Here is a 19,256-nt window from a genome sequence, read left to right on the forward strand (position 1 = left end):
CGTGTGTGCCTGTGTGTGTGTGTGCCTGTGTGTGTGTGCACAGGCGTGTGTGTGTGTGTGTGTGTGTTCCTCCTCATTTTATTGTTTGTAAATTACAATATACTACTGTGTGTAGCTGCAAATAACAGGTGCTATATACATGAAAACATGTTTTGGACTGTGTTCAGTCAGTAGTTTACCAAGTGAAGCACATTGTTATTACGTCAAACACTGTGGCTGCCCTGACTGTCAATGTGGTCACATCTAGTTCTCTCCTGTTCTCTCTCTCTACCTCCCAGTACACAAAGCTCTACCGCTGTATCCTTTGTGTGAATTAGTGGCGTGTTGCCAGGTTTGTAAATATGCTGGAAATGGACATAGGATGTTGTGTGGTGTTGTTTTTCGGGAAGAGGTCCGTAATTCAGCGAACCTTGTTTTAATGAATGAATGAATGTGAACGAATGAATGCGAGATCTCATTACTGAACCGCATATCCTCAGCTGCCTCGTTTAGTCGTCGATGGCCGCCAGGTACACACGCCATCTGGGACGTTGGCCCTGTCGCACCGCCTATCAGAGGGAAGATATCCCTCTCTCCATCTGTCTGACTCTCTCTTTCAATAGCCTAAATACTGAACGTCTGTCTCTGGTCTTTTCCAGTCCTTCTCTTCCACCCTTCCAGATGTTCTACAGAAGATCTATCTCTTTCTCTCTCTCCTTTTCTCCCTACATCTCTCTATCTATCGCCGTCTCACTCCCCTCACCGTCTCTCCTTTCTCTCAGTAATGTCTTTGTGAAACACACGTACTGTAGTAATGTCTCTTAAACACAACTAGCGCAGACGGCAAAGTGCAGTCAGTGAGAGAGAACCCCCCCTCCCTATGCCTCCTCCAGAGATGTAGATAAATATTTCACTCACTATGTCACTCTCCACCCTGCCCATATCTTCCCCCATCTGAGGTAAGAGAAGCCAGCCACTGCCCACCATGCCCATAATATCTTCCCCCATCTGAGGTAAGAGAAGCCAGCCACTGCCCACCATGCCCATAATATCTTCCCCCATCTGAGGTAAGAGAAGCCAGCCACTGCCCACCATGCTTCCAAGTCAGTGTACAATGTTTATTCACAAGCGTTTCAGGAGACAGAATCAACGATAAACACAGAAAGTGATGAAGCCAGAAGCTATATAGCTGCTATCCTTTACTTCTTCCTACCATATTACTGTACCTAGAATGACCCAGTATCTATCTCAGTTGACTGCAGATTGTTGATGTCCAATTGACAGCAGGAGAATCACAGAATCGACACTAACCACAGAAGCCAGTCTATAACCCCAATCGTTGCCCTTGGTCTCTTGTAGTATGGACCCATATACCTTACCCAGAATGGCCCAGTAGCTATCTCAATTGAGTGCAGATTGTTGGTATCGATTGACTGCAGCATGTGGCCGACTCATTGCAGGGGTTTATGGTGTGGAACGAACCCTCACTCTGCCTTTGAAAAGCTTGCTGTAAATGTTGATGGCCTTGGTTTTATGGGTCTCTAGCGCAGGCCTGTTGCTTCTTGGGGAGTTTGTGGTCTGAGTCTGGGTTTCTGGGGGAGTTGGTGGTCTGAGTCTGGGTTTCTGGGGGAGTTTGTGGTCTGAGTCTGGGTTTCTGGGGGAGTTGGTGGTCTGAGTCTGGGTTTCTGGGGGAGTTGGTGGTCTAAGTCTGGGTTTCTGGGGGAGTTGGTGGTCTGAGTCTGGGTTTCTGGGGGAGTTGGTGGTCTGAGTCTGGGTTTCTGGGGGAGTTGGTGGTCTGAGTCTGGGTTTCTGGGGGAGTTGGTGGTCTGAGTCTGGGTTTCTGGGGGAGTTGGTGGTCTGAGTCTGGGTTTCTGGGGGAGTTGGTGGTCTGAGTCTGGGGGAGTTGGTGCTGAGTCTGGGTTTTTGGGGGAGTTGGTGGTCTGAGTCTGGGTTTTTGGGGGAGTTGGTGGTCTGAGTCTGGGTCTCTGGGGGAGTTGGTGGTCTGAGTCTGGGTTTCTGGGGGAGTTGGTGGTCTGAGTCTGGGTTTTGGGGGATTTGGTGGTCTGAGTCTGGGTCTCTGGGGGAGTTGGTGGTCTGAGTCTGGGTTTCTGGGGGAGTTGGTGGTCTGAGTCTGGGTTTCTGGGGGATTTGGTGGTCTGGGTTTCTGTGGAAAATCCTATGACAAATGTATGTGTAAAATCCGCCATACAAAGACACTTTGATTGATGCAGGTGTTTAATTGGTTTGAGGATGGTTTGAGGGTGTACCTTGTGATTACGACACTTCAGATGAGAACACTGTATGCTTACTGTTTCTCTCCCTGTTGCTGTAGATCAGCTGGACCGTCTCTCCTCTTATATTTATTGTATTTGTGTGATTAGATCCATGTTCACATGGCCTGGACTAGAGAAAGCTTTATGGCATGCACTCCAAAGCATTTGTAAAACATTGTGGCTTCCTCCTTATCTTGAAACCTGCTGGCTTCTGGGACCTGTTCGGGAGAGTGCCTATAGTGTCATTGTGTAACTCTTACTTACCGTGGCTTAGACAATATCCAACCTTTCCTCCCCATACCGTCTGGTCATCCCAAACACCATCAAATTCAATTGCATAAATACAAGCCCTCAGGTCATGGTCTTTAAAGTGTATAGTAGATAGTTTGTCAACCCCTGCATGGATGGACGTAATTCACCGGTAACACTTTACTTGACACCCGGTGTCATAACAGCTGTCACAAGACTGTCATGACCCATATATTTACACCTGTTGTGACAAATATTGCGTTATTTTATGGCTGGTTATGACACCTACATAAGTGTCAAGAACATTCCCTTTGTTTTAAAGTTTGTTTCTTAAATCCTTTGTTGTAATGAATTCTTTACAGCCATGTTTTAACTGTCATGAAGCATTATGACCATCCAGTGTCACTTTATTTGGAATAAGAAAATAAACTTTGTAAGAAGCATCATAATCATATAAGCCAGATAGGCCTATCACGTACTGTCAAAAAGAGTATTACGACCATATTATGTAAAGTGTTGCCACTTCACCTTTGTGTCTACAACAACCAAAATAATCATAACTATTGGGGTGGGCTCACACTCAAATGTTGGTTGCAGTCATGTTTTTTTCCCAAGACGGCTCTCTGTTCAATAATACACTATGTCAAACCAGCTTATTGTTAATTTCAATGAAATTCCTTGATTTTGACTGGCATTGGAACTGGTGGACTGTGGGGGTGCTGCTCTGGAATCCTGTGGTGGATGTCCATTAAAACGCAGGCGATTGGGCAGATGATATTTTATTCGACTAAATAGGATAAATAATCTGCAACAGTAAGCACATAACTAGTAACATCAAATTGCCTACAATATGGAATAGGATGAATAGGGCTGGAAACACATGATAGACAAAATGTCAACCAGAAAAGTTATCCAATTAAAAAGTCAAACAAATGAAGAGGAGCACAGCACTTACATTTCAAACACACATCCAGGTAAAGGGGAAAAAGAGGGAAGTTCCGCCTTCTGTGGTGGACTGGAGACAGGAGGGAAGTGTATGGTGATTGGTTAAAAGCTTGTCCATCAGGAAGTGTGCATCACATGGGTGCATTTATAAAGAGCCTATTAAATGGATGGAGGGGCTGTTCCAGAATGTGGTGAAAATGGCAGCCATTTGGGTCAGAGAGAAATCCAAACCAGTCTAATTGGAATGAATGGCAGAGGCATAATCCTGACGCCTTAATTTGATTTTCATGGATGTGATGTCATTGAATTATAAATAGTTTATACCAAATCTCTCTATAAATAGCCTCTATGTACACAGACCATACATCAGACAAGTTGTAAAGGCAACATGTACTAAGTCCCATCATCAACTGATTCTAGCCAGTGTATGTATGGCTGTGGATTGACTGCATCGTTTGGTTGGCGAATTGGCAGTTCATTTGAATATGTTATGGAATCATTCCTCTAAAACTGGATGGCTAGCTAACCAAAAATACAGTGCAGATACATTCTTCAAATTCATTATTTTACACGATTACTTATTAAAAGCACAAGCAAACTATGGTTGACCTACTCCCTGACCAAAATGGCTGACCTTTACCCCATCATAAAAAGGTTCATGCCATTCTAGTTTTTTAATGACTAATTATATGGCTGCATCTCAATTGTATTTCCTTGATTCGTCACATCCTCTGCCTGTCTCCTTCTAAAAATTAATTGGAGGAGAAGGTACAAGGGGAGGAACCTCAGACCTCCTCGAATGCCTTTTTTAGGTGAGAGCCGACACGAGGAATCAATGAAATACAATTGAGACTCACTCCCAGACAACAATCAGTACAAGTTGGAAAATTGAAGGAGTCAGATAAAACATGGGACAAATGAAACAGGCCAATAATCTCAACCAGTACATTACAACCCAGTAAAGTAGAGACCCGGAGACCAATGGTGATTAATGGTTGTACAAGTTGTGTTTATTCCATGTGATTTACAAGGATATAAATAATGACCAAAACGTACAAAATATGTGTGCTGGAAGCCCAAGCATACGTACATGAGTTAGTCAGCAGTGATGTCATCACCCTGTCCCAGCCCTCCCCAATACAATCTCTAGAACCATAGATTTTATTTTCAACTCTGACCTTTTCATTTTGGTACCTTGTCTCCAGTGCGATGTGCGGCAAATATTTGATTCCTTTATTTTTGTAAATGTTTTACTTCATTACATGTATGAACAATGAGCTGGCAAAATATCTATGTACATTTAGAGAGGACTATGTATTCATCCAAAGAATACAGGAATACTGTGGTAAAATATGACATCTGCTTGGAGTTATGAGTCTAGAGCCCCATGAGAAACAGATTGGTGTGTTGACCGGACACACCAATAATTATAATAGCTATTATTATTCATAATAAGGAGAGGAGCCATCTGAAACATTCTCCGTATAGAACTATTATGCTATTTTTTAAAGGATGGCAATCATTCTCAAGCCCATTTTTTAATTTCAGCATATCATATAAAAATAATGTAACATTAAGACAAGAATTGCACAAGAATAATCATAAGGTAAGATAATACTCTCATATGAAACATTTAAAACGTCCGGCATTAATCTGAATATTTCTTTAATTGGGATGGATGGTGTTTTGCTCAGGTAGGCGGAGCCATCCTTTGTGATGCCACTTGGCACAGGGCTCACCTGTTGCATGGTGGTCCGGCACGGCCAATTCTATCCACATTATTGTATTATTGACCGTTAAACAAAACTTCAACAAGAGGAAAAGAGCCAACCAGAAGTCCTTTACCTCGTCCCCATTCAAATACACACAGTTGTCCGTTACAGTCGGGTGACCGTGGTATAGAGTTCAACGGTCAAGGTCCAATTGAATGCAGAACAGGGGCTAGAGTTGTAGTTGTGGCTGCTTCAATGAAAGTCTACATTCACATATCTGACTGTTACGAAGCAGTCCCTTAACTGTCTGTATGTGTGTGTACAGATAGTCCATGGGTCCAATGTTTGTGGGAAGATGTCCTCGTTTTGTAATCAACCTTAAACACCAAGTTCGTTAGAGAGTGTCCATGTTAGTAGTCCTTTGACACAGAGACAGAAGGGTTCACATTTGTAGTCCTTTTTGCATTGTGTGTGTGTGAGGGTCCATGTTTAAGGCTGGCTACATTCTTTGCATTCCACAGTAATAGACATGGGTGTCCGGCATTGCCCTGCGAATGAGATCACACCACTTATCCAGAGAGTCCCCAAACCCCGCCTCCTATCCACCGGCCCCGCCTCTCCCTCGTTATAGTCAGTCCAAAATGGACTCCATGCACCTCACAAGCCACAAGCTAAACCTTTTCAGCATTTCCCAACAAAACAAGTATAGAAAGAAAATGATGAATCTAATAATGACCTATTTTAAACAAATTCAATCTGGACACAGGTATAACGTGTGGTTTAAAAACAATTCCTCCCTGTGTCAAAGGTCAATTAGTCTCAAATAAACAAACAACGCTTTGCCACTCAAAATGTCTAAAAAAAAATAATCTGCTGTAAAAATCAAAGACTGATATATGATAAAAACAGGAGTCTGTTGTTTCTTTTTAAAGTAACATTTGCTACATCATCTCTCAGCAGTCCATTATCCTCTCCAACTAGATGGAACTGATAAACACATGTTCCCTCCACATTCCTCTGGGTTGCCAGTACTGGACAACAAAATCCCCCAAAACATCAGCACGAAAACCTAGTGCTGGAGAATTGGCTTTGCTCTAAAAACCAACAAAGACAAAAAAAGACTGTTAGAGGTGGGGTTCTTAGCAGCATAATGGTCTAGATATTCTCATTCAGCTTGTCGAAGGAGTGAAAAAAGAGAGAGACAAAAAGAAAAGCGAGGAGCGGAGGAACAGCAGTAGGAAGAGGAAAAACATGAGATATAACCAAATGGTTCCACCCCCCCAGTCAGGAAAAAGAATAAGAGTGATTGACTGACTGCCTGACACATAGGAGGCTGACCACGGAAAATGGAAAAATAGAACTGACTGTTGCCCCCTACAGGTCTAGACAGAGAGGTGCACCATCACCCCAAGGGTTAAAGTTCATGCTCCGCCCCTGCAGGCAGGCTAAGGCGTCAACAGGACAAAGAAAGGGAGGGGAAGAGAGAGGAGTGTGTGAGAGAGAGACACAGCGCAGCGCCAAACGGCATCATGCAGAGGTTGCGGCAGCTAACGGCGGAGCGGGCGGGGTGGGTTTTTCGGCCAGTGAGGTCACACACGTCGCCGCATAAGAGGGTTGCTCGTGCCGTGCAGCTCCGTTGGGGGGCCTCTAGAGGGCCAGCTCTCTGCAAGGCACACACACAGGAGTGGACAGGCGGGTGGTATACGCTATTAGAAAATAGTGGTCTCATACTTGGTGTTCGCTCCTCTCTTGGCCTCCTGCCCTGGTTCCACTATCCACGGCACGTTGGCATGACCCTTCTGCTCCATCGACGGCTGCTCAATCTGAGAGAGGGAGAAGGAGTGAGAGTAGGGAGAGAGAGAGGATGGACAGAGGGTTGGTTAAACGTTGTCAGAGGAAAACGTGGGATAATAATACATGTCAGAAGAGAGAGAGAGGTCTGAGAGAACAGGAGAGAGAGAGAGGTCTGAGAGAACAGGAGAGAGAGGGGTCTGAGAGAACAGGGGAGAGAGAGAGAGGTATGAGAGAACAGGAGAGAGAAGGGTCTGAGAGAACAGGAGAGAGAGAGAGGTCTGAGAGAACAGGAGAGAGAGAGAGAGGTCTGAGAGAACAGGAGAGAGAGAGGTCTGAGAGAACAGGAGAGAGAGAGGTCTGAGAGAACAGGAGAGAGAGGTCTGGGAGAACAGAGGAGAGAGAGGTCTGAGAGAACAGGGGAGAGAGAGAGGTCTGAGAGAACAGGAGAGAGAGGTCTGAGAGAACAGGAGAGAGAGAGAGGTCTGAGAGAACAGCAGAGAGAGAGAGGTCTGAGAGAACAGGAGAGAGAGAGAGAGGTCTGAGAGAACAGGGAGAGAGAGAGGTCTGAGAGAACAGGAGAGAGAGAGGGGTCTGAGAGAACAGGAGAGAGAGAGAGAGGTCTGAGAGAACAGGGGAGAGAGAGAGAGGTCTGAGAGAACAGGAGAGAGAGAGAGAGGTCTGAGAGAACAGGGGAGAGAGAGAGGTCTGAGAGAACAGGAGAGAGAGGGGTCTGAGAGAACAGGAGAGAGAGAGAGGTCTGAGAGAACAGGAGAGAGAGAGAGGTCTGAGAGAACAGGAGAGAGAAGGGTCTGAGAGAACAGGAGAGAGAGAGAGAGGTCTGAGAGAACAGGAGAGAGAGAGAGGTCTGAGAGAACAGGAGAGGAGAGAGAGAGAGGTCTGAGAGAACAGGAGAGAGAGGTCTGAGAGAACAGGGGAGAGAGAGAGGTCTGAGAGAACAGGAGAGAGAGGGGTCTGAGAGAACAGGAGAGAGAGAGGTCTGAGAGAACAGAGAGAGAGAGAGAGGTCTGAGAGAACAGGAGAGAGAAGGGTCTGAGAGAACAGGAGAGAGAGAGAGAGAGGTCTGAGAGAACAGGAGAGAGAGAGAGGTCTGAGAGAACAGAGAGAGAGAGAGGTCTGAGAGAACAGGAGAGAGAGAGAGGTCTGAGAGAACAGGAGAGAGAGAGAGAGGTCTGAGAGAACAGGAGAGAGAGGTCTGAGAGAACAGGAGAGAGAGATGTCTGAGAGAACAGGAGAGAGAGAGAGGTCTGAGAGAACAGGAGAGAGAGGTCTGAGAGAACAGGAGAGAGAGAGGTCTGAGAGAACAGGAGAGAGAGAGGTCTGAGAGAACAGGAGAGAGAGAGGTCTGAGAGAACAGGAGAGAGAGAGAGAGGTCTGAGAGAACAGAGAGAGAGAGAGAGGTCTGAGAGAACAGAGAGAGAGAGGGGTCTGAGAGAACAGGAGAGAGAGAGAGGTCTGAGAGAACAGGAGAGAGAAGAGGTCTGAGAGAACAGGAGAGAGAAGGGTCTGAGAGAACAGGAGAGAGAGAGAGAGGTCTGAGAGAACAGGAGAGAGAGAGAGGTCTGAGAGAACAGGAGAGAGAGAGAGGTCTGAGAGAACAGGAGAGAGAAAGGTCTGAGAGAACAGGAGAGAGAGAGGTCTGAGAGAACAGGAGAGAGAGAGAGAGGTCTGAGAGAACAGGAGAGAGAGAGAGGTCTGAGAGAGAGAGAGAGGTCTGAGAGAACAGGAGAGAGAAGGTCTGAGAGAACAGGAGAGAGAGAGGTCTGAGAGAACAGAGTCTGAGAGAACAGGAGAGAGAGAGGTCTGAGAGAACAGGGAGAGAGAGGTCTGAGAGAACAGAGAGAGAGAGAGGTCTGAGAGAACAGGAGGAGAGAGAGGTCTGAGAGAACAGGAGAGAGAGAGAGGTCTGAGAGAACAGGAGAGAGAGAGGTCTGAGAGAACAGAGAGAGAGAGGTCTGAGAGAACAGGAGAGAGAGAGAGAGAGGTCTGAGAGAACAGGAGAGAGAGGAGAGAGGTCTGAGAGAACAGGAGAGAGAGAGAGGTCTGAGAGAACAGAGAGAGGTCTGAGAGAACAGAGAGAGAGTCTGAGAGAGTCTGAGAGAACAGGAGAGAGAGAGAGAGAGGTCTGAGAGAACAGAGAGAGAGAGGTCTGAGAGAACAGGAGAGAGAGAGGTCTGAGAGAACAGGAGAACAGAGAGAGAGAGAGAGGTCTGAGAGAACAGGAGAGAGAGAGGTCTGAGAGAACAGGAGAGAGAGAGAGGTCTGAGAGAACAGGAGAGAGAGAGAGGTCTGAGAGAACAGGAGGAGAGAGAGGTCTGAGAGAACAGGAGAGAGAGAGAGGTCTGAGAGAACAGGAGAGAGAGAGAGGTCTGAGAGAACAGAGAACAGGAGAGAGAGAGGTCTGAGAGAACAGGAGAGAGAGAGAGGTCTGAGAGAACAGGGAGAGAGAGAGAGGTCTGAGAGAACAGGAGAGGTCTGAGAGAGAGAGAGGTCTGAGAGAACAGGGAGAGAGAGAGAGGTCTGAGAGACAGGAGGAGAGAGAGGTCTGAGAGAACAGGAGAGAGAGAGAGAGAGGTCTGAGAGAACAGGAGAGAGAGAGAGAGAGGTCTGAGAGAACAGGAGAGAGAGAGAGGTCTGAGAGAACAGGAGAGAGAGAGAGAGGTCTGAGAGAACAGGGAGAGAGAGAGAGGTCTGAGAGAACAGGAGAGAGAGAGAGGTCTGAGAGAACAGGAGAGAGAGAGAGGTCTGAGAGAACAGGAGAGAGAGAGAGGTCTGAGAGAACAGGGGAGAGAGAGAGGTCTGAGAGAACAGGAGAGAGAGAGGGGTCTGAGAGAACAGGAGAGAGAGAGAGGTCTGAGAGAACAGGAGAGAGAGAGGGTCTGAGAGAACAGGAGAGAGAGAGAGGTCTGAGAGAACAGGAGAGAGAGAGAGGTCTGAGAGAACAGGAGAGAGAGAGGTCTGAGAGAACAGAGAGAGAGAGGTCTGAGAGAACAGGAGAGAGAGAGAGAGGTCTGAGAGAACAGGAGGAGAGAGAGAGAGGTCTGAGAGAACAGGAGAGAGGAGAGAGGTCTGAGAGAACAGGAGAGAGAGAGAGAGGTCTGAGAACAGGAGAAGGTCAGGAGAGAGAGAGGGTCTGAGAGAACAGAGAGAGAGAGAGGTCTGAGAGAACAGGAGAGAGAGAGAGAGGTCTGAGAGAACAGAGAGAGAGGTCTGAGAGAACAGGAGAGAGAGAGAGGTCTGAGAGAACAGGAGAGAGGTCTGAGAGAACAGGAGAGAGGTCTGAGAGAACAGGAGAGAGAGAGAGGTCTGAGAGAACAGGGGAGAGAGAGAGGTCTGAGAGAACAGGAGAGAGAGAGGTCTGAGAGAACAGGAGAGAGAGAGGTCTGAGAGAACAGGAGAGAGAGGTCTGAGAGAACAGAGGAGAGAGAGGTCTGAGAGAACAGGAGAGAGAGAGAGGTCTGAGAGAACAGGAGAGAGAGAGGTCTGAGAACAGAGAAGAAGGTCAGGAGAGAGAGAGGTCTGAGAGAACAGGAGAGAGAGAGGTCTGAGAGAACAGGAGAGAGAGAGAGGTCTGAGAGAACAGAGAGAGAGGTCTGAGAGAACAGAGAGAGAGAGGTCTGAGAGAACAGGAGAGAGAGAGAGGTCTGAGAGAACAGGAGAGAGAGAGAGAGGTCTGAGAGAACAGGAGAGAGAGAGAGGTCTGAGAGAACAGAGAGAGAGAGAGGTCTGAGAGAACAGAGAGAGAGGTCTGAGAGAACAGGAGAGAGAGAGAGGTCTGAGAGAACAGGAGAGAGAGAGAGAGAGGTCTGAGAGAACAGGGGAGAGAGAGAGAGGTCTGAGAGAACAGGAGAGAGAGAGAGAGAGGTCTGAGAGAACAGGAGAGAGAGAGAGGTCTGAGAGAACAGGGAGAGAGAGAGGTCTGAGAGAACAGGAGAGAGAGAGGGTCTGAGAGAACAGGAGAGAGAGAGAGAGGTCTGAGAGAACAGGAGAGAGAGAGAGGTCTGAGAGAACAGGAGAGAGAGAGAGAGGTCTGAGAGAACAGGAGAGAGAGAGAGAGGTCTGAGAGAACAGGAGAGAGAGAGGTCTGAGAGAACAGGAGAGAGAGAGAGAGGTCTGAGAGAACAGGAGAGAGAGAGAGAGGTCTGAGAGAACAGGAGAGAGAGAGAGAGGTCTGAGAGAACAGGAGAGAGAGAGAGGTCTGAGAGAACAGGAGAGACAGAGAGGTCTGAGAGAACAGGAGAGAGAGAGAGAGGTCAGAGAGAACAGGAGAAAGAGAGAGAGGTCTGAGAGAACAGGAGAGAGAGAGGTCTGAGAGAAGGAGGAGAGAGAGAGAGGTCTGAGAGAACTCAGAGAGAACAGGAGAGAGAGAGAGAGGTCTGAGAGAACAGAGAACAGGAGAGAGAGGTCTGAGAGAACAGGAGAGAGAGAGGTCTGAGAGAACAGAGAGAGAGAGAGAGGTCTGAGAGTCTGAGAGAACAGGAGAGAGAGGTCTGAGAGAACAGAGAGGTCTGAGAGAACAGGAGAGAGAGGTCTGAGAGAACAGGAGAGAGAGAGAGGTCTGAGAGAACAGGGGAGAGAGAGAGGTCTGAGAGAACAGGAGAGAGAGAGGGTCTGAGAGAACAGGAGAGAGAGAGAGAGAGGTCTGAGAGAACAGAGAGAGAGAGAGGTCTGAGAGAACAGGAGAGAGAGAGAGAGAGAGGTCTGAGAGAACAGGAGGTCTGAGAGAACAGGAGAGAGAGGTCTGAGAGAACAGGTCTGAGAGAACAGGAGAGAGAGAGGTCTGAGAGAACAGGAGAGAGAGAGAGGTCTGAGAGAACAGGAGAGAGAGAGAGAGGTCTGAGAGAACAGGAGAGAGAGAGAGGTCTGAGAGAACAGGAGAGAGAGAGAGAGGTCTGAGAGAACAGGAGAGAGAGAGAGGTCTGAGAGAACAGGAGAGAGAGAGAGGTCTGAGAGAACAGGAGAGAGAGAGAGAGGTCTGAGAGAACAGGGGAGAGAGAGAGGTCTGAGAGAACAGGAGAGAGAGAGGTCTGAGAGAACAGGAGAGAGAGAGAGGTCTGAGAGAACAGGAGAGAGAGAGAGGTCTGAGAGAACAGGAGAGAGAGAGAGGTCTGAGAGAACAGAAGGTCAGGAGAGAGAGAGGTCTGAGAGAACAGGAGAGAGAGAGAGGTCTGAGAGAACAGAGAGAGAGAGAGGTCTGAGAGAACAGGAGAGAACAGGAGAGAGAGAGGTCTGAGAGAACAGGAGAGAGAGAGAGGTCTGAGAGAACAGGAGAGAGAGAGAGAGGTCTGAGAGAACAGGAGAGAGAGAGAGGTCTGAGAGAACAGGAGAGAGAGAGAGGTCTGAGAGAACAGGAGAGAGAGAGAGGTCTGAGAGAACAGGAGAGAGAGAGAGGTCTGAGAGAACAGAGAGAGAGAGGTCTGAGAGAGAGAGAGGTCTGAGAGAACAGGAGGTCTGAGAGAGAGAGAGGTCTGAGAGAACAGAGAGAGAGAGAGGTCTGAGAGAACAGGAGAGAGAGAGGTCTGAGAGAACAGAGAGAGAGAGGTCTGAGAGAACAGGAGAGAGAGAGAGGTCTGAGAGAACAGGAGAGAGAGAACAGAGGTCTGAGAGAACAGGAGAGAGAGAGAGGTCTGAGAGAACAGAGAGAGAGAGGTCTGAGAGAACAGGAGAGAGAGAGAGGTCTGAGAGAACAGGAGAGAGAGAGAGGTCTGAGAGAACAGGAGAGAGAGAGAGGTCTGAGAGAACAGGAGAGAGAGAGGTCTGAGAGAACAGGAGAGAGAGAGAGAGGTCTGAGAGAACAGGAGAGAGAGAGAGGTCTGAGAGAACAGGAGAGAGAGAGAGGTCTGAGAGAACAGGAGAGAGAGGTCTGAGAGAACAGGAGAGAGAGGTCTGAGAGAACAGGAGAGAGGTCTGAGAGAACAGGAGAGAGGTCTGAGAGAACAGGAGAGAGAGAGAGGTCTGAGAGAACAGGAGAGAGAGAGAGGTCTGAGAGAACAGGAGAGAGAGAGAGGTCTGAGAGAACAGGAGAGAGAGAGAGAGGTCTGAGAGAACAGAGAGAGAGAGGTCTGAGAGAACAGGGAGAGAGAGAGAGAGGTCTGAGAGAACAGGAGAGAGAGAGAGAGGTCTGAGAGAACAGGAGAGAGAGAGGTCTGAGAGAACAGGAGAGAGAGGTCTGAGAGAACAGAGAGAGAGAGAGGTCTGAGAGAACAGGAGAGAGAGAGAGGTCTGAGAGAACAGAGAGAGAGAGGTCTGAGAGAACAGGAGAGAGAGAGAGGTCTGAGAGAACAGGAGAGAGAGAGAGAGGTCTGAGAGAACAGGAGAGAGAGAGAGGTCTGAGAGAACAGGAGAGAGAGAGAGAGGTCTGAGAGAACAGGAGAGAGAGAGAGGTCTGAGAGAACAGGAGAGAGAGAGAGGTCTGAGAGAACAGGAGAGAGAGAGAGGTCTGAGAGAACAGGAGAGAGAGAGAGGTCTGAGAGAACAGGAGAGAGAGAGAGGTCTGAGAGAACAGGGGAGAGAGAGAGGTCTGAGAGAACAGAGAGAGAGAGAGAGGTCTGAGAGAACAGGAGAGAGAGAGAGAGGTCTGAGAGAACAGAGAGAGAGAGAGAGGTCTGAGAGAACAGGAGAGAGAGAGGTCTGAGAGAACAGGAGAGAGAGAGAGGTCTGAGAGAACAGGAGAGAGAGAGAGGTCTGAGAGAACAGGAGAGAGAGAGGTCTGAGAGAACAGGAGAGAGAGGTCTGAGAGAACAGGGAGAGAGAGAGGTCTGAGAGAACAGGAGAGAGAGGTCTGAGAGAACAGGAGAGAGAGAGAGGTCTGAGAGAACAGGAGAGAGAGAGAGAGGTCTGAGAGAACAGGAGAGAGAGAGAGAGGTCTGAGAGAACAGGAGAGAGAGAGGTCTGAGAGAACAGGAGAGAGAGAGAGGTCTGAGAGAACAGGAGAGAGAGAGAGGTCTGAGAGAACAGGAGAGAGAGAGAGAGGTCTGAGAGAACAGAGAGAGAGAGAGGTCTGAGAGAACAGGAGAGAGAGAGGTCTGAGAGAACAGGAGAGAGAGAGGTCTGAGAGAACAGGGAGAGAGAGAGGTCTGAGAGAACAGGAGAGAGGGAGAGGTCTGAGAGAACAGGAGGTCTGAGAGAACAGGAGAGAGAGGTCTGAGAGAACAGGAGAGAGAGAGAGAGGTCTGAGAGAACAGGGAGAGAGAGAGGTCTGAGAGAACAGGAGAGAGAGAGAGAGAGAGGTCTGAGAGAACAGAGGTCTGAGAGAGAGAGAGAGAGGTCTGAGAGAACAGGGAGAGAGAGAGAGGTCTGAGAGAACAGGAGAGAGAGAGAGGTCTGAGAGAACAGGAGAGAGAGAGAGGTCTGAGAGAACAGGAGAGAGAGAGAGAGGTCTGAGAGAACAGGAGAGAGAGAGAGAGGTCTGAGAGAACAGGAGAGAGAGAGGTCTGAGAGAACAGGAGAGAGAGAGAGAGGTCTGAGAGAACAGGAGAGAGAGAGAGGTCTGAGAGAACAGGAGAGAGAGGTCTGAGAGAACAGGAGAGAGAGAGAGAGGTCTGAGAGAACAGGAGAGAGAGAGAGGTCTGAGAGAACAGGAGAGAGAGAGAGAGGTCTGAGAGAACAGGAGAGGTCAGAGAGAACAGGAGAGAGAGAGAGGTCTGAGAGAACAGGAGAGAGAGAGAGGTCTGAGAGAACAGGAGGAGAGAGAGAGGTCTGAGAGAACAGGAGAGAGAGAGGTCTGAGAGAACAGAGAGAGGTCTGAGAGAGAGAGAGGTCTGAGAGAACAGGAGAGAGAGAGAGGTCTGAGAGAACAGGAGGAGAGAGAGAGGTCTGAGAGAACAGGGGAGAGAGAGAGGTCTGAGAGAACAGGGGAGAGAGAGGTCTGAGAGAACAGGAGAGAGAGAGAGGTCTGAGAGAACAGGAGAGAGAGAGAGGTCTGAGAGAACAGGAGAGAGAGAGAGAGGTCTGAGAGAACAGGAGAGAGAGAGAGGTCTGAGAGAACAGAGAGAACTGAGAGAGAGAGGTCTGAGAGAACAGGGAGAGAGAGGGGTCTGAGAGAACAGGGAGAGAGAGAGGTCTGAGAGAACAGGAGAGAGAGAGAGGTCTGAGAGAACAGGAGAGAGAGAGAGGTCTGAGAGAACAGGAGAGAGAGAGGTCTGAGAGAACAGGAGAGAGGTCTGAGAGAACAGGAGAGAGAGAGAGAGAGGTCTGAGAGAACAGGGAGAGAGAGAGAGGTCTGAGAGAACAGGAGAGAGAGAGGGTCTGAGAGAACAGGAGAGAGAGAGAGGTCTGAGAGAACAGAGGTCTGAGAGAGAGAGAGAGGTCTGAGAGAACAGGAGGAGAGAGAGAGAGAGGTCTGAGAGAACAGGAGAGAGAGAGGTCTGAGAGAACAGGGAGAGAGAGAGAGAGGTCTGAGAGAACAGAGGTCTGAGAGAGAGAGGTCTGAGAGAACAGGAGAGAGAGAGAGGTCTGAGAGAACAGGAGAGAGAGAGAGGTCTGAGAGAACAGAGAGAGAGAGGTCTGAGAGAACAGGAGAGAGAGAGAGAGGTCTGAGAGAACAGAGAGGTCTGAGAGAGAGAGGTCTGAGAGGGAGAGAGAGAGGTCTGAGAGAGGAGAGAGAGGTCTGAGAGAACAGGGGAGAGAGAGAGGTCTGAGAGAACAGGAGAGAGAGAGGTCTGAGAGAACAGGAGAGAGAGAGAGGTCTGAGAGAACAGGAGAGAGAGAGAGGTCTGAGAGAACAGAGAGAGAGAGAGAGGTCTGAGAGAACAGAGAGAGAGAGGTCTGAGAGAACAGAGAGAGAGAGAGAGAGGTCTGAGAGAACAGGAGAGAGAGAGAGGTCTGAGAGAACAGGAGAGAGAGAGAGGTCTGAGAGAACAGGTCTGAGAGAACAGAGAGAGAGGTCTGAGAGAACAGGAGAGAGAGAGGTCTGAGAGAACAGGAGAGAGAGAGAGAGGTCTGAGAGAACAGTCTGAGAGAGAGAGAGGTCTGAGAGAACAGGAGAGAGAGAGGAGAGGTCTGAGAGAACAGAGGTCTGAGAGAGAGAGAGGTCTGAGAGAACAGAGAGAGAGAGAGAGGTCTGAGAGAACAGGAGAGAGAGAGAGGTCTGAGAGAACAGGAGAGAGAGAGGTCTGAGAGAACAGGAGAGAGAGAGAGGTCTGAGAGAACAGGAGAGAGAGAGAGAGGTCTGAGAGAACAGAGAGAGAGAGAGGTCTGAGAGAACAGGAGAGAGAGAGAGAGGTCTGAGAGAACAGGAGGAGAGAGAGGTCTGAGAGAACAGAGAGGTCTGAGAGAACAGGTCTGAGAGAACAGGGAGAGAGAGAGAGAGGTCTGAGAGAACAGGAGAGAGAGAGGTCTGAGAGAACAGGAGAGAGAGAGAGGTCTGAGAGAACAGGAGAGAGAGAGAGGTCTGAGAGAACAGAGAGAGAGAGGTCTGAGAGAACAGAGGTCTGAGAGAGAGAGAGGTCTGAGAGAACAGGAGAGAGAGAGAGGTCTGAGAGAACAGGAGAGAGAGAGAGGTCTGAGAGAACAGGAGAGAGAGGTCTGAGAGAACAGGAGAGAGAGAGAGAGAGGTCTGAGAGAACAGGAGAGAGAGAGAGGTCTGAGAGAACAGGAGAGAGAGAGGTCTGAGAGAACAGGAGAGAGAGAGAGAGGTCTGAGAGAACAGGAGAGAGAGAGAGAGGTCTGAGAGAACAGGAGAGAGAGAGAGGTCTGAGAGAACAGGAGAGAGAGGTCTGAGAGAACAGGAGAGAGAGAGAGGTCTGAGAGAACAGGAGAGAGAGAGAGAGGTCTGAGAGAACAGGAGAGAGAGAGAGGTCTGAGAGAACAGGAGAGAGAGAGAGGTCTGAGAGAACAGGAGAGAGGTCTGAGAGAACAGGAGAGAGAGAGAGGTCTGAGAGAACAGAGAGAGGTCTGAGAGAACAGGAGAGAGGTCTGAGAGAACAGGAGAGAGGTCTGAGAGAACAGGAGAGAGAGAGAGGTCTGAGAGAACAGGAGAGAGAGAGAGGTCTGAGAGAACAGGAGAGAGAGAGAGGTCTGAGAGAACAGGAGAGAGAGAGGTCTGAGAGAACAGGAGAGAGAGAGGTCTGAGAGAACAGGAGAGAGAGGTCTGAGAGAACAGAGGAGAGAGAGGTCTGAGAGAACAGGGGAGAGAGAGAGGTCTGAGAGAACAGGAGAGAGAGGTCTGAGAGAACAGGAGAGAGAGAGAGGTCTGAGAGAACAGGAGAGAGAGAGAGGTCTGAGAGAACAGGAGAGAGAGAGAGAGGTCTGAGAGAACAGGAGAGAGAGAGAGAGAGGTCTGAGAGAACAGAGGAGAGAGGTCTGAGAGAACAGGAGAGAGAGAGGTCTGAGAGAACAGGAGAGAGAGAGAGGTCTGAGAGAACAGGAGAGAGAGAGAGGTCTGAGAGAACAGGAGAGAGAGAGAGAGGTCTGAGAGAACAGGAGAGAGAGAGAGGTCTGAGAGAACAGGAGAGAGAGAGAGGTCTGAGAGAACAGGAGAGAGAGAGGTCTGAGAGAACAGAGAGAGAGAGAGGTCTGAGAGAACAGGAGAGAGAGAGAGGTCTGAGAGAACAGGAGAGAGAGAGAGGTCTGAGAGAACAGGGAGAGAGAGAGAGGTCTGAGAGAACAGGGAGAGAGAGAGAGGTCTGAGAGAACAGAGAGAGAGAGAGGTCTGAGAGAACAGGAGAGAGAGAGAGGTCTGAGAGAACAGTCTGAGAGAACAGGAGAGAGAGGTCTGAGAGAACAGGGAGAGAGAGAGGTCTGAGAGAACAGGAGAGAGAGAGAGGTCTGAGAGAACAGAGAGAGAGAGAGAGGTCTGAGAGAACAGAGAGAGAGAGAGGTCTGAGAGAACAGGAGAGAGAGAGGTCTGAGAGAACAGGAGAGAGAGAGAGAGGTCTGAGGTCTGAGAGAACAGGAGAGAGAGAGGAGGTCTGAGAGAACAGGAGAGAGAGAGGTCTGAGAGAACAGGAGAGAGAGAGGTCTGAGAGAACAGGAGAGAGAGAGAGAGGTCTGAGAGAACAGGAGAGAGAGAGAGAGGTCTGAGAGAACAGGAGAGAGAGAGAGGTCTGAGAGAACAGGAGAGAGAGAGAGGTCTGAGAGAACAGGAGAGAGAGAGAGGTCTGAGAGAACAGGAGAGAGAGAGAGAGGTCTGAGAGAACAGAGAGAGAGAGGTCTGAGAGAACAGGAGAGAGGTCTGAGAGAACAGAGAGAGAGAGGTCTGAGAGAACAGGAGAGAGAGAGGTCTGAGAGAACAGGAGAGAGAGAGAGGTCTGAGAGAACAGAGAGAGAGAGAGGTCTGAGAGAACAGAGAGAGAGAGGTCTGAGAGAACAGAGAGAGAGAGGTCTGAGAGAACAGAGAGAGAGAGGTCTGAGAGAACAGGAGAGAGAGAGAGGTCTGAGAGAAAGAGAGAGAGAGGTCTGAGAGAACAGGAGAGAGAGAGAGAGAGGTCTGAGAGAACAGAGAGAGAGAGAGGTCTGAGAGAACAGGAGAGAGAGAGAGAGAGGTCTGAGAGAACAGGAGAGAGAGAGAGGTCTGAGAGAACAGGAGAGAGAGAGAGGTCTGAGAGAACAGGAGAGAGAGAGAGAGAGGTCTGAGAGAACAGGAGAGAGAGAGAGAGAGGTCTGAGAGAACAGAGAGAGGTCTGAGAGAACAGGAGAGAGAGAGAGGTCTGAGAGAACAGGAGAGAGAGAGAGGTCTGAGAGAACAGGGAGAGAGAGAGAGGTCTGAGGTCTGAGAGAACAGAGAGAGAGAGAGAGGTCTGAGAGAACAGGAGAGAGAGAGAGGTCTGAGAGAACAGGAGAGAGAGAGAGGTCTGAGAGAACAGGAGAGAGGTCTGAGAGAACAGGGGAGAGGTCTGAGAGAACAGGAGAGAGAGAGAGAGGTCTGAGAGAACAGGAGAGAGAGAGAGGTCTGAGAGAACAGGAGAGACAGAGAGGTCTGAGAGAACAGGAGAGAGAGAGAGAGGTCTGAGAGAACAGGAGAGAGAGAGAGGTCTGAGAGAACAGGAGAGAGAGAGAGGTCTGAGAGAACAGGAGAGAGAGAGGTCTGAGAGAACAGGAGAGAGAGAGAGGTCTGAGAGAACAGAGAGAGAGAGAGAGGTCTGAGAGAACAGGAGAGAGAGAGAGAGGTCTGAGAGAACAGGAGAGAGAGAGGTCTGAGAGAACAGGAGAGAGACAGAGAGAGGTCTGAGAGAACAGGAGAGAGAGAGAGGTCTGAGAGAACAGGAGAGAGAGAGGTCTGAGAGAACAGAGAACAGGAGAGAGAGAGAGGTCTGAGAGAACAGAGAGAGAGAGAGAGGTCTGAGAG

The 19,256-nt window shown here is 49.0% G+C and overlaps 1 protein-coding gene and 2 long non-coding RNA genes across 3 annotated transcripts; 1 reads left to right on the forward strand and 2 right to left on the reverse strand.

Moving 5' to 3' along the window:
• Window positions 1-1,443: 1,443 nt before the first annotated feature.
• Window positions 1,444-2,551, reverse strand: LOC118380918 (uncharacterized). Its single transcript, XM_035767878.2, has 2 exons — window positions 2,517-2,551; window positions 1,444-2,155 (listed from the first exon to the last, which is right to left on the reverse strand). Exons 1-2 carry the CDS (start codon window positions 2,549-2,551, stop codon window positions 1,444-1,446), a joined length of 747 nt encoding a protein of 248 aa, XP_035623771.2.
• Window positions 2,552-4,434: 1,883 nt separating this feature from the next.
• Window positions 4,435-7,192, reverse strand: LOC118380917 (uncharacterized). Its single transcript, XR_004824968.2, has 2 exons — window positions 6,890-7,192; window positions 4,435-6,252 (listed from the first exon to the last, which is right to left on the reverse strand). It is a non-coding gene; the product is annotated as an uncharacterized LOC118380917 (long non-coding RNA).
• Window positions 7,193-7,508: 316 nt separating this feature from the next.
• Window positions 7,509-17,199, forward strand: LOC127922044 (uncharacterized). Its single transcript, XR_008110282.1, has 4 exons — window positions 7,509-7,815; window positions 7,976-8,058; window positions 9,543-9,602; window positions 17,184-17,199. It is a non-coding gene; the product is annotated as an uncharacterized LOC127922044 (long non-coding RNA).
• Window positions 17,200-19,256: the final 2,057 nt, after the last annotated feature.

Source organism: Oncorhynchus keta, unplaced genomic scaffold (genome assembly GCF_023373465.1).
Source record: "Oncorhynchus keta strain PuntledgeMale-10-30-2019 unplaced genomic scaffold, Oket_V2 Un_contig_2440_pilon_pilon, whole genome shotgun sequence".
Lineage (NCBI taxonomy): Eukaryota > Metazoa > Chordata > Actinopteri > Salmoniformes > Salmonidae > Oncorhynchus > Oncorhynchus keta.